Consider the following 12686-nt stretch of genomic DNA (forward strand, 5'->3'; position numbering starts at 1 on the left):
GGAGCAAGCGTAATAATAGGCTCATGGGGTAAGCCTAGTGATCAGCCCATACACAACTAGGCTATTTTATTCGATTCCAAAATGCCATTACTCCACTGGTGGACCCAAGGTCCCTAGCCTTGGGATTTTGGTTTCTGGGTTTTGGGCGACAAGGTAACATGGGACCCTAACGTTATGTTTGCCATTTGCCCTCCACGTGATTCACATGCAATCAACAATAGTTGTTACAAAGTTAGTAGATTGTCCATTCGGTTGTTGGCCTTTTGTTATTGTGATCATTATTAGGTGAATACTACTAGTCATGCAAAGTACACATCTGGAATTTCATTTTTGTTTTGTTTTATTTTTATTTATTTATTTGTGCTGGTCTGTTGTTATGCTTCGCTTGCAAATTGTTTGAAATCTGGACCGTGACAAAGGCCCACGTCCCCACCGTTGGTAGTGGTTCTGTGACTATAGGAGTACCTGTTGTACATGTATGGGGTAGCATGCCACGCCGGTGACTCAGATTCTGAATTGACAAGCCAATGCCACTTCATGGTAAAAAAAAAGAAAATAGCGTGATTGGGCCGTCACTTGAGCAAACAAATCAGAGCTGTGATCGATTTGATTGATGGATGGTTCGTTCAGTAAGTTTACCACCTCCCTCACGGTGCCCATACACAACGACACAGGCCAATTTCTACCTATAGTGATACTCTATGGAACATGTTAACATTTCTACTTGATCAAGAAGCAACAAGACCATGGCTTCTTAATTATCATGCTTTTTACTTGACTGACTACATAGCATGGTGGGCTATAAAAGCACTGTATGGAATTATCACTCACTATAGCCTGGTTGATCATCGCATCGATCATCGTGGACCCTATTTCAACATTGATTGAAATCAAATGAACCACACAGAAAAATGTAAATTGTCTGAAGGAAATGCTATACTATAAATGATTAAAATCCATGAGGCTTGTACAACCTATTGCCAATACAATCTTAGTGAAGAGCCTACCATTTTTTAATCATTTTAATAAAAAAAAATTTCGTCAAAGTCACCATCACAGTGAATGGATACATTATGAATATTTCCAAAAGCACATAATCAAAATATTCAATATCTTGAAGTTGTAAACAAAGAATTCCCCTAGTAAAATTGCATAGAAAATGGGAAATTTTTCATAGGCTCTCCAAAAGCAAAAATGTTAACATCAACATTTCTTCATATTCCCGGTAAAATAGTGTTGTTTATTGTTTCTCTATTCCTTAGAAAAACATTAAAACATTTTTTTACTAGGTTTTCATCTATGAAACTTCTTCATGTGTATAGATAATGATCACAACAAATATAAAATAAAATACATAAATTATACTTTAGGTTTTACACTTACAGACGTCTATGCTTGGCTCTTCACATTTTTGTGTGGTTCAATGTTCATACATATGGCCCACTATTAATTTATAGTGATGGAATCTATACATACATGTCTTTTGAAATGAAGACCCTCTTGTAGCATCATACATCTTTGGTAATTCCAATGACTATTTTTGTTTCCATATGGTCAATCATATACATGTGAACTCATTGCAATTCACATTTTTGTGTGGCTCAATGTTCTTACACATGGGCGACTATTAATTTATAGTAATGGAATCTATACATATATATTTTTTTAAATGAAAACCCCCTTGTAGCATCATACATCTTTGGTAATTCCAATGACGGTTTTTGTTTCCATATGGTCAATCATATACATGTGGTTCGACGTTCTTACATATGGGCCACTATTAATTTATGATGATGGAATCTATACATATATGACTTTTGAAAAGAAGACCCCTAGTCAATCTTGGCATTATATTGAGGTTTGTCCTTACATTTGGAGTATTTGATTCCTTTGCCTTTGGATATGTGCAATGAGATAGATGGGAAAGGGTGAAAACTTCTTAATGGTGGATTTTTTTTTGTAGAAAAGTAGATGAACTAGATGTGATAGATGGAAGGTGAGAACTTCCTAATGGTGGATTTTTCATGGAAAAGTAGATGAGCTAGATGTGATAGATGGAAGAAGGTGAGAATTTTCTAATGGTGGGTTTTTTGTTTGAAAGTAGATGAGCTAGATGGAAGACGGTGAGAAGCAAGTCAATTTCGTTTTGCCTTACTTCACTTTTCAACATTGGCATCCCTTATGGCCTATCGAGCACGCGGTACAATAAATTAACTTGACCCCAAAAATCCATGGTTGAGAAATTCACACATTTCCTATATCACATCAAGCTCATTACACATTTGTAAGGAGATGACAAATTTTCATTTAAAAAGATAAAATTTTGGTTTCAAAAAGAAAAAAGAAAGTATATTTATATCATTATATAAATTAAACTATTACACATATTTCATTAATATTTTATCCTAATCTAGATCATCAATTAAATATGACCTTAGTTATGTATGTGTATATATATATATATATATATATATATATTAATATTTCGATTTTATTTAAGTTTTAAGTCCACCAGGTCATTTGCACAAGGAAGATGATTACATATAGTGTACTTGGGACGCGTGTACTATTCCCATCCCGGGGGTGAATGATCATAATTGTACCTCACCAGCCTGAGAAGGCAGAGGGGTCGACAAAGCCAGCTCATGCAGACAAAACGGTCAGCAATTGTGGGCCATCCGGCCTAACGACAAACTTGATGATGAAACGAACCTGAACTCACTCATGCCACATTTCCACATTTCATTGGGTTGACTTGTAAAACTCAAAAAGTTTGGTCAGCCTAGCCAATTAATACTCAATTCTGAGCTCGGACCCCATCACTCGCAGCTATGGCAGAGATCTCTGTGCCCCTAATCTCTTTACCACCTTCACACCCATTTGATTTTTTCATCTGAATTTCACATTTTCTCGCTTATCATTCTGGAGCTTCATCGATATAATTTGTAAAGTTTAGATTTCCACAAAGTCCTCTCTTTTTAAGCGTGCTTAAGCTCATCTAAAAGTGCTTTTATGAGAATCATTTATCAACTATTTCTTTAAAAAATAAATACTACAAAGAATTTTTCAAATTTTTAAAAATATTTCATAAATTTTGTTAAACCCTTTTTTTTTTTAAAAGACACTTTTCATGTTAAAAGCACTTGCTAAAATTATTACCAAACAGACTTTTAGTATTGTTTCATAGCACATACTGTGGCTGAATTATATTAGATATATTGGAATGCTATAGAACGATCTATGTATATATTCTTATCCTCTTCTATTTGTACCCAATCTCAAATGCAGCACATTAATAATATTGATTCCCATTTATTGGAGAAGAGGTTCCATATCAGGGTGCAAAGGAATATGGCATAGGCTAATATTGTGTAGCACGTACCTTTTTCTGGCTTCTTTACGCACTTAATTTCAGATTATATGTCATTACTCATCCTATTTCTTTAAAAAATAAATATTACAAAGAATTTTTCAAATTTTTAAAAATATTTCATAAATTTTGTTAAACCTTTTTTTTTTAAAAGACACTTTTCATGCTAAAAGCACTTGCTAAAATTATTACCAAACAGATTTTTAGTATTGTTTCATAGCACATGCTGTGGCTGAATTATATTGGATATATTGGAATGCTATAGAACGATCTATGTATATATTCTTATCCTCTTCTATTTGTACCCAATCTCAAATGCAGCACATTAATAATATTGATTCCCATTTATTGGAGAAGAGGTTCCATATCAAGGTGCAAAGGAATATGGCATAAGCTAATATTGTGTAGCACGTACCTTTTTCTGGCTTCTTTATGCACTCAATTTCAGATTACACGTCATTACTCATCTTATTTCTTTAAAAAATAAATACTACAAAGAATTTTTCAAATTTTTAAAAACATTTCATAAATTTTGTTAAACCCTTTTTTTTTAAAAGACACTTTTCATGCTAAAAGCACTTGCTAAAATTATTACCAAACAGACTTTTAGTATTGTTTCATAGCACATGTTGTGGCTGAATTATATTGGATATATTGGAATGCTATAGAACGATCTATGTATATATTCTTATCCTCTTCTATTTGTACCCAATCTCAAATGCAGCACATTAATAATATTGATTCCCATGTATTAGAGAAGAGGTTCCATATCAGGGTGCAAAGGAATATGGCATAGGCTAATATTGTGTAGCACATACCTTTTTCTGGCTTCTTTACGCACTCAATTTCAGATTACATGTCATTACTCATCTTCAGCCTGCATTTCGCACCTTTTGCTTCACAATTTCCACACACAGGTTTTGACCAATTCATGGAAAATCTAGATTCCCCATATTCTATATTTAATGGGAGTGAAGCTTCGGAAATCTAGCAAGCAAAATATATTCATAAATAAATTAAAATAGACATTGCTCATAGATACGTACTGAAATACAATGTATGGTATTATCGGCATAATTCATGTAGTATTATGGTCCTATCACATCTACCGCATTTCACATTTCTAAAGATAAAAGAAATAGAGTCCTATAAATATAAGGACCAACTTACTTTTAGTGTCAAGAAAATTGACTCGATGGTTTTATTTGAAAAGTCATATTCAATAAATAAAGCATCAAAATTGACCACATGTACAATGGTCCACAAAAATTATTGAAGGAGTGTTATGGCTGTAGGAGACCATTTTAAAATTTTGAATATTTATTTACTCCTACAATTTTATGCTCATAATGAATTATAATAATAGACATATACCAAGGAAAGGTTTGAGCTCTCAAATTGTTCCTTCTTTGTTAATTCTTTCTCTATTAAAATGCAACTTTTGATTTGAGAGCCTGATTTAAAGTGTGAAGGGTAAGATCAAAGTCCTAATTAAATTTCAACAAGGAGTAGAAATCTATGAATGGAGAAATCAAAGTGTCCACTAATTCGAAGAACCATATATGGAATGGTGCAATCCAATGTCCAAGTATGTAATTGTAACCTTTAGAGGGCCCAAGGACACTTCTCTAACAAAAACTATATGGAATTACTTACAAAAGAAATGTTGTAATTGGCACTATTGTTCCTTGAAAGCCCAGATTACTACTAGCAACAAGTTATAACAAAATAACTTACTTGAACATCTACAACCCTAATAATTATTTTTGTAGAATACTTGAAAAAAAAAATAGAAATTCAAAGGAAATGGAGGATTTTCTTTGATAATTTTACGGGCAAGCAAGAACACTATTCAAACATCTAAAATGATATTTTATTACTTGTAGATAACCTTTCTTACAAGGAACCAAACTATTGTTTGAAGTAGAAACTTTATTTTATTACATACACTGATCTCATAGAAACCTTACACATAAGACACAATCACACATTATTATTGGATTACAAAATAAGCAACTAGATGGAGTAGGACTACCTTCCATTTAAGCTGATTGTACCCATGGAATTGGATGATGAAATTGGTACCTCTACCATGGATTGCTCATGATTCTCGATAGACCATAGAGTTGGCTTAGGAGGCATTTTCAATAGTTCAATATCTCCTTCAAGCATCTCCAATGTTTTGCTCATTGAAGGACGATCCATAGGCTTCATTTGTACACACCATAGCGCAACTATCACCATTTTCCTTACATACTTTTTTTCATCCTCAGTGGCATCTCCCATTTCCATGTCCTCTCCTTGATCATATCTATCATAAATCCATGATGGGAAATATATTTGACTTGAATGCCTTGCAAATGCATTCACATTCTTCCTTTTTCCCACCATTGCCAATAACAACATTCCAAAACTATAAACATCAGCCTTAAATGATACACCTCCAATGTTTTTGTAGAACAATTCAGGAGCAATGTAGCCCAAGGTTCCTCTAGCAGCAGTGACTGATACAATACTTTCATCTGTTGAGTATAATTTTGCAAGACCAAAATCTGAAACTTTTGGTGTGAAGTCTTCATCAAGAAGAATGTTGTGTGGCTTGATATCAAAATGAAGAATTTGCATATCACACCCTTGATGTAAGTATTCGATCCCACGTCCTACTCCAAGTGCAATCTTGTATAATCTTTCCCAACTCAAAGGAATGTTGTTTCCTTGATCAAGAAAAACAAACTTATCAAGAGATCCATTGGGCATGTAGTCATATATAAGGGCCCATTTTGATCTCTGTATGCAAAATCCAACAAGTCTCACCACATTAACATGATGAATTCTTCCAATTGTAGCAACTTCATTGATAAAATCCTGCCCATTAGCCTTTGACATAACCAACATTTTTACAGCTACAATGCGGCCACTTCGGAGTTTTCCTTTGTACACAGAGCCAAAACCTCCTTGACCCAATTTATGCTTAAAATTATAAGTCATCTTCTTTATGTCTGAATATGTGTATTTGATTGGTCGAAGATTTTGGTAGTTATGTAAGAATTCTTCAATATCATCATCTAATGATAAGTGTCTCCGTCGAAACTTGTAAATTAAATAGGCAAAGAGGCACAAAATACCAATCACAGCTCGTCCGATGATGATCATGACTACATATAAATCACATGTTAAAGATATGAAAAATGTCAGAGGAAGATTTATAATCATCTAACCACATTCAAGCATCAAATGCAACAAATGAAAAGGTCATTTCACCTATATCTTAGGTTTTGGATTTCCACTCAAACATGGTCATGTGACTCTTTTTCTTTTGGGTGACAGCATGATATACATAAAGGATGGAATAATCAATTGAGAAAATTTGTTTTGTTGTACAAAATTAAGGAATGAAATTAGATGCCAAATTCCAACTCTATTCTTCAATTTCCTTGTACTCTAACAAATCTGGGAATAATTTGAAATCAAATACATCACAAATTTTTTTAAAAATAATAATAATTTTATTTGAAAGAAAATTTCTGAATTTCACAAATTGGAATTTCAATTTATGATTCATTTTGTACAACCAAATGCATTGCCAAACTTGATTGTCAGCTTTTATCTTGAATGAAAGGATTCCAAAAGTGCCAGGCAAAAAGAGGTATAAGACGTGTGCAATTATATACTTATTGGGATCTGGAAGCCTTACCCATGAGTTGAAATATCAAGACTGCCCCAGCTGCAAATATGAGAGGAACAAAAATTATTAAGTTCAAGAAAAGAAAGATTCATACATATGATAGATTTAAAAATAAAATTAAGCACATACCACATATTGACTATTGTGGGATTGAATGTGTAATTTAGAATAACAGTTCTTTATTTTATTCATTTATTGTGAACTCCAAAAATAAATTATCATTTCATTTTATCATCAAATTAATAATTTATTATTATTATTATAAAGAACTTCTCAAAGCCTTACCAAGTAAAGTTGTTACGCCTCCATCCGAAAGATATCCGAAGTCTGCAGGTTGAAATTCAGTAAATATGGTCAATGGTAAAAGTAGAAGAAGCTTTTGCATTTTGCTCTATGTGACTGCCAACTAGACAATGATATTAAGCAGCCCACAGGTACCATGTTGAAATTAATGGAATGAAAAAAAAAAAAAAAAAAAAATCTCTATCTTTCTTCTACAACAAATGGAACTAATAAGCCTTACATTCGATAAAACGGTCCACACCTAATATAGATCCTGTTAACAGAAAAACAACATAAATTGAATTTAACATGAGAAAGATAATAGAAGTAAAAATGAACATGAAAGATAATAAAAGTAAACTCCCAAAGTCTCACTGATATAGAGAGAGAACCATTTCAGAAAGTTCCGAGCTGCAAGATCAAACCAATTAAGCAAATATTATTAGTTATAAAATGTTGAAGGGACTTATGCTTGCAAGCAAAATAAATGCATGAATGGATAAAAATAAACATTGCTCATACGTTTGGTGCACTGTACGGTATGATTGCTATAATTCACGTCGCAGTTTAGCCCTTTCACCTCGCATTCGCTTTTGCAGCGGAAGCTCAAAAATGAAAGATCAAGCCCCAGAAGCAGCACTTCTTGCAAATCTGACATTGAAAGATTGTCGTGCTTCAAGAATCGAGTAGCAATAGTCCTGAGGATGGTGCATGAATACTTAATATCTCCCACTTCCATGTATTTTCCTCCGACTAGTGCATAAAGATGTGCTTGTGAGGAAGATGAAGTCACATTGCTACTGTTGCAAGGAGTGATAGGAATATAGTTGTCATCACTTATTGGCTGCTCGCAGTTCATCAAAACCGTTGTATTGCTCACTCCCAGTACCGAATAATAATATGAATCAAAGATGTAATATGGCAAGGAATAGAGAGGAGTTGAGAAACAGTTGCCCTTTTTCACCCCAGGATCCACTACCCGAATGGTAGAGTGATCGTAGTTGATATCAGCAACATCGTATTTGTCACCATTCCGGCTGTTTATCATAGTACGATTGTTTTCGCAGACCAATTCATAATCAGGATCACCACACCCAGATGGATCACCTTTCAATCGGAAAGGGTAGCTTATGTTTTGAATATCCCCACAAGAAGAGGGCCGGCATGTCTGGTTTCCATTAGCAGCACAAATTGCAAGGAAGAAAGTGTGGAAGAGCGCTAACACCACAAGTTTTGCTTCTCTAAACATCATAACATTTGAGAGAGATACGGAGCTGGAATTCTTTTGTTTTATGTTCAATTTAAGAGAGAGATATCAAATGAGCCTTATTGACTGTTATAGTCAACTACTTTGATTTTTCTATGTATGGATAACTTCACATTGAAGAAACGCATACCCACCCTCTGTTCATGATCAGGTTCAATCATTAGAGGCTTCTGAATTAGCATAATGAAAATGAAAATCAAGAATCACTATATTTGAAATTAATTTTTTTTTTTATTAAAAAAAGGATCTTACTACTGAATTAGCAACTTTCCTCGACATGGGCCATAATGTATACCAAATTAACCTTGTACAAATAATGAATTATGTACGGTATCATGCTAAGTTACCATTTTTCCAATAATTTAAACTTCTATATGTTTTATATAGTTTTTTATTATTTGTATATTAAGTTTTATTTCTTCTAATCAAATGCCTACTTTAACTCAAAATTTGATTTTTAAAAAACATACAAAATAAATTAAGGAGGATGGTCCATTTAGATTTAAATTATAATAAATGAAGTATTATTAAATTTTAGAGTAGGTAATGTGACTTACATAAAAATGTTTATATGTATAAATTAAATGGAATACTTACATTTTGAAAGAGACAAACTAAACATATACATGTGATACAGGGTGAAAGGACATTGTTATAAAGTGAAAATCTATTAGTAAAATGTACCGCCGCAGTAATCCTCCTTCCTACAATTCTTCTCTATAAATTTTCAGGCTAATCTCCTCGCGATATTTGTATCTCCCCTCCCACTTTCTTTCCTATCCCAGAGACTTCTGTCCTTGGCAAAAATCACAAATTCCTTCCATAAAAATGGATCGATATCTCTGTTTGTTTTTGTTCTTGTTTCTGACCTTGTTTGTGGAGATGAGAGGGGGCCGAGATGAGTGCATGACATCGAATGGTTGTGGCGACCAGGGTCCACTCATCCGGTTCCCTTTCCGTCTAAAACACCAGCCACACCACTGTGGATATCCGGGATTTGAGTTATCTTGCACTGAGAATAATCAGACCATGCTAGACCTGCCAGTTTCGGTAAAGCTCTTGGTGAAGAAAATAGTTTACAAATCCCGGGAAATCATTGTCCAGGACCCGGATAATTGCATTGCGAGACAGCTTCGAAACCTCAATTTAGCTGCCTCCCCCTTCCACTTCAAATTTGAACGGGACTTCATCTTGTTCAATTGTTCCTCAGATAAAACAGAATCATCTCGTTTTCAGTCCATCCCTTGCCTTTCTATCCCTGGTAACCCAGTTTATGCTGTTTATTCCTCCAGTTATGTCCAATATACGGATCTATCCTCTTGCCGCAGGCTTTACAACGCTTCAGCTCCGGGTAATCGAGATTATGGGGATTTTATATTCAATGGAAGTGCATTTTCTTTGAAGTGGTCGAAATCAATATGTGGAAGCTGCCCAGAAGGAGGAAAAATATGCAGACTGAAGAAGAGTAATAGCACGGAACCAGAAACTGAATGTATTAAAGGTAAAGAGACTCTGCATCTTAATTCCCCATTCATCTTCTTTTCATCTTTCATGCTCACCTCATATCCTCTACTATGATTTAATATACAAATGCTCCATTTTGGAATAAAAAAAAAAAAACCATTGTAAAGGATATGAGCTGATAAATTCTGCTGATTGAATTTGCGTTTTATTGGGATTTTGAAAATCTGAAAAAAAAAAAAGAAAAAAAAAAAAAGAAGAAGAAAGGAGAATAATTTGATTACAAGGGATAAAATAATCTCTAAATCTGAAAAAATAATTTAAAATAATTAGTGAAAATAATTTTTTACATTTTAAAACTCCTGTTAGATGAATTTTTGGTTAAAGTAATATATTGTTTTTCTTGCATTTCACCTCAAAACATCGAGCTAAACTAATGGATCCAAACTAAGGCCTTTTCTTTTCTTTCTTTGAATTTTTAGCGCTCAATAAAATTAAGGGAAATTATTGAACAAAGAGTTAAATGTTTATTTGGATTTAGTTTTTTGAAAAATTAAAGAAATAAAAGAAAAATGTTAAAAGTTCTTTTATAATGGATTCTTTCCTACCTACTTACAATTAATATTTTTCTTTATTTTCTTCTTATTTTTCCAAGGACGTGAACCTAAAAATACAAAGTAATACAATTGATATTCATTTTCTAGTTTTAATGGTTATCCACATAGATGACTTTTCCCTTATACCTAACATGAGAAGTTCGATGTTAATGGTCAATCGAATCGCCAAGTGTCATCGTACCTACCAATTGGATCACTGTATATAATGGTATAGAATAAGGATAGAGATTTCTTCACATTCCTTTTACATAGAGTTTCATTTTTATTTTTGTCATAAAATTGGATGAATTTGTGTTTAGGGAGTCATGAAGACAATACGGTATTATAAAACATAAAACTATGATACATAATAGGGATTAGAAGGGTATGTTTTAATTTCCACTACAAGTTAGGATAGAGTTAGTAGTAGAATTGGTATTGCCTCAAAAATGAACCATAGAATACAAGAAAGGGACCCAAAAAGATAAGGTTGAAGCCTAGAATAAAATTAATTAGATTAAAATCATATCACATGAACATGTAATTTAGCATGTTTTTATTAATTCCAAGAGCATAACAAGCTAATTACTTTTTTTTTTCTTAATTTTTTATAGGTGTATCGAAGAAAATAATTGTGACAGGTAATATTCTATTTATACATATTTTATTATAGAGATAAAGATTTTTAATTTGGTTATTTTACCTATTTATTTAAATAAAAAGTTTAAGTTTTCTTCTTTTTATTTATGCAGGTGCAATCTTTGGTTTCTTTCTTCTCATGTTAGTAATTGTTGTGCCTTATCGAGTCTATAGCTCAAATAAAGTAGAAAGAGAGAATAGAGTAAAGGTTAAAAAGTTTCTAGAAGACTATGAAGCTCTCAAGCCCTCAAGATACTCCTATGCTGATATTAAAAGGATTACGAGTCAATTCAAAAATAAATTAGGGGAAGGAGGATATGGAACAGTGTACAAAGGAAAGCTTTCAGATGAAGTCTTTGTTGCAGTAAAAATCCTTGACAATTCTCAAGGAAATGGGGAAGAGTTCATTAATGAAGTAGCAACAATGGGTACAATCCACCATGTTAATATAGTTCGTTTAGTTGGATTTTGTGCTGATAGATTTAAACGAGCTCTAATTTATGAGTACTTACCAAATGAGTCATTGGAGAAGTTCATATTTTCAAAAGTTGTCAAGAACTATTCACTTAGTTGGAAGAAACTTCAAGAAATTGCTATAGGTATAACAAAAGGAATTGAGTATCTTCATCAAGGTTGTGATCAAAGAATCCTTCATTTTGATATCAAACCTCATAATATTTTACTTGACCACAACTTTAATCCAAAGATTTCTGACTTTGGTTTAGCCAAATTGTGCTCTAAGGAACAAAGTGCAGTCTTTATGACAATTGTAAGGGGAACAATGGGTTATATCGCTCCAAAAGTGTTATCTAGGAATTTTGGGAATGTGTCTTATAAGTCAGATGTTTATAGTTTTGGAATGTTGTTACTTGAAATGGTTGGAGGAAGGAAGAACATTGATGTTAGTGTGGAGAGTACTAGCCAAGTATATTTCCCAGAATGGATTTATAATCATTTGGATATAGGGGAAGAATTGCATATTCGAATTGAAGAAGAAGGAGATGTTGAGATTGCAAAGAAATTAGCAATTGTGGGACTTTCATGTATTCAGTGGTGTCCAATGGATCGTCCTTCCATGAAAATTGTGGTTCAAATGTTGGAAGGAGAAGGAGACAAGTTAACCATGCCTCCTAACCCTTTTGCTTCAACAGTTCCAACAAACTTGAGCAAGCCAGGTAGAGTTTTTCAACAAGAGTTGGCAATAATTTCAGAACTAGAGTAAAAATAATTGTCTATATGTTCAACTTATTATGAATGTATAGTTTAATAAAAATTCATATTGTAGTTGTTCATCATCATAGCATCTTTATTTATATTTCTGTTAATTGAACATATGATTGTATAAAATGATTATACCAGTGGCTCAATTGATGTTAGATTCCAGAA

General features: G+C 33.1%; 2 protein-coding genes across 2 annotated transcripts; one reads left to right on the plus strand and one right to left on the minus strand.

Annotated features, from left to right (window-relative positions):
- Positions 1 to 5219: 5219 nt before the first annotated feature.
- Positions 5220 to 8681, minus strand: LOC132252642 (rust resistance kinase Lr10-like). Its single transcript, XM_059733851.1, has 6 exons — positions 7860 to 8681; positions 7713 to 7748; positions 7579 to 7611; positions 7341 to 7382; positions 7065 to 7094; positions 5220 to 6525 (listed from the first exon to the last, which is right to left on the minus strand). Exons 1-6 carry the CDS (start codon positions 8587 to 8589, stop codon positions 5402 to 5404), a joined length of 1995 nt encoding a protein of 664 aa, XP_059589834.1. The 5' UTR covers positions 8590 to 8681; the 3' UTR covers positions 5220 to 5401.
- Positions 8682 to 9159: 478 nt separating this feature from the next.
- Positions 9160 to 12686, plus strand: LOC132252731 (rust resistance kinase Lr10-like). The gene is made up of 3 exons (XM_059733852.1): positions 9160 to 10105; positions 11276 to 11302; positions 11414 to 12686. The coding sequence occupies exons 1-3, from the start codon at positions 9433 to 9435 to the stop codon at positions 12520 to 12522; spliced, it is 1809 nt and encodes a 602-aa protein (XP_059589835.1). The 5' UTR covers positions 9160 to 9432; the 3' UTR covers positions 12523 to 12686.

This window comes from Vitis vinifera, chromosome 16, assembly GCF_030704535.1.
Source record: "Vitis vinifera cultivar Pinot Noir 40024 chromosome 16, ASM3070453v1".
Lineage (NCBI taxonomy): Eukaryota > Viridiplantae > Streptophyta > Magnoliopsida > Vitales > Vitaceae > Vitis > Vitis vinifera.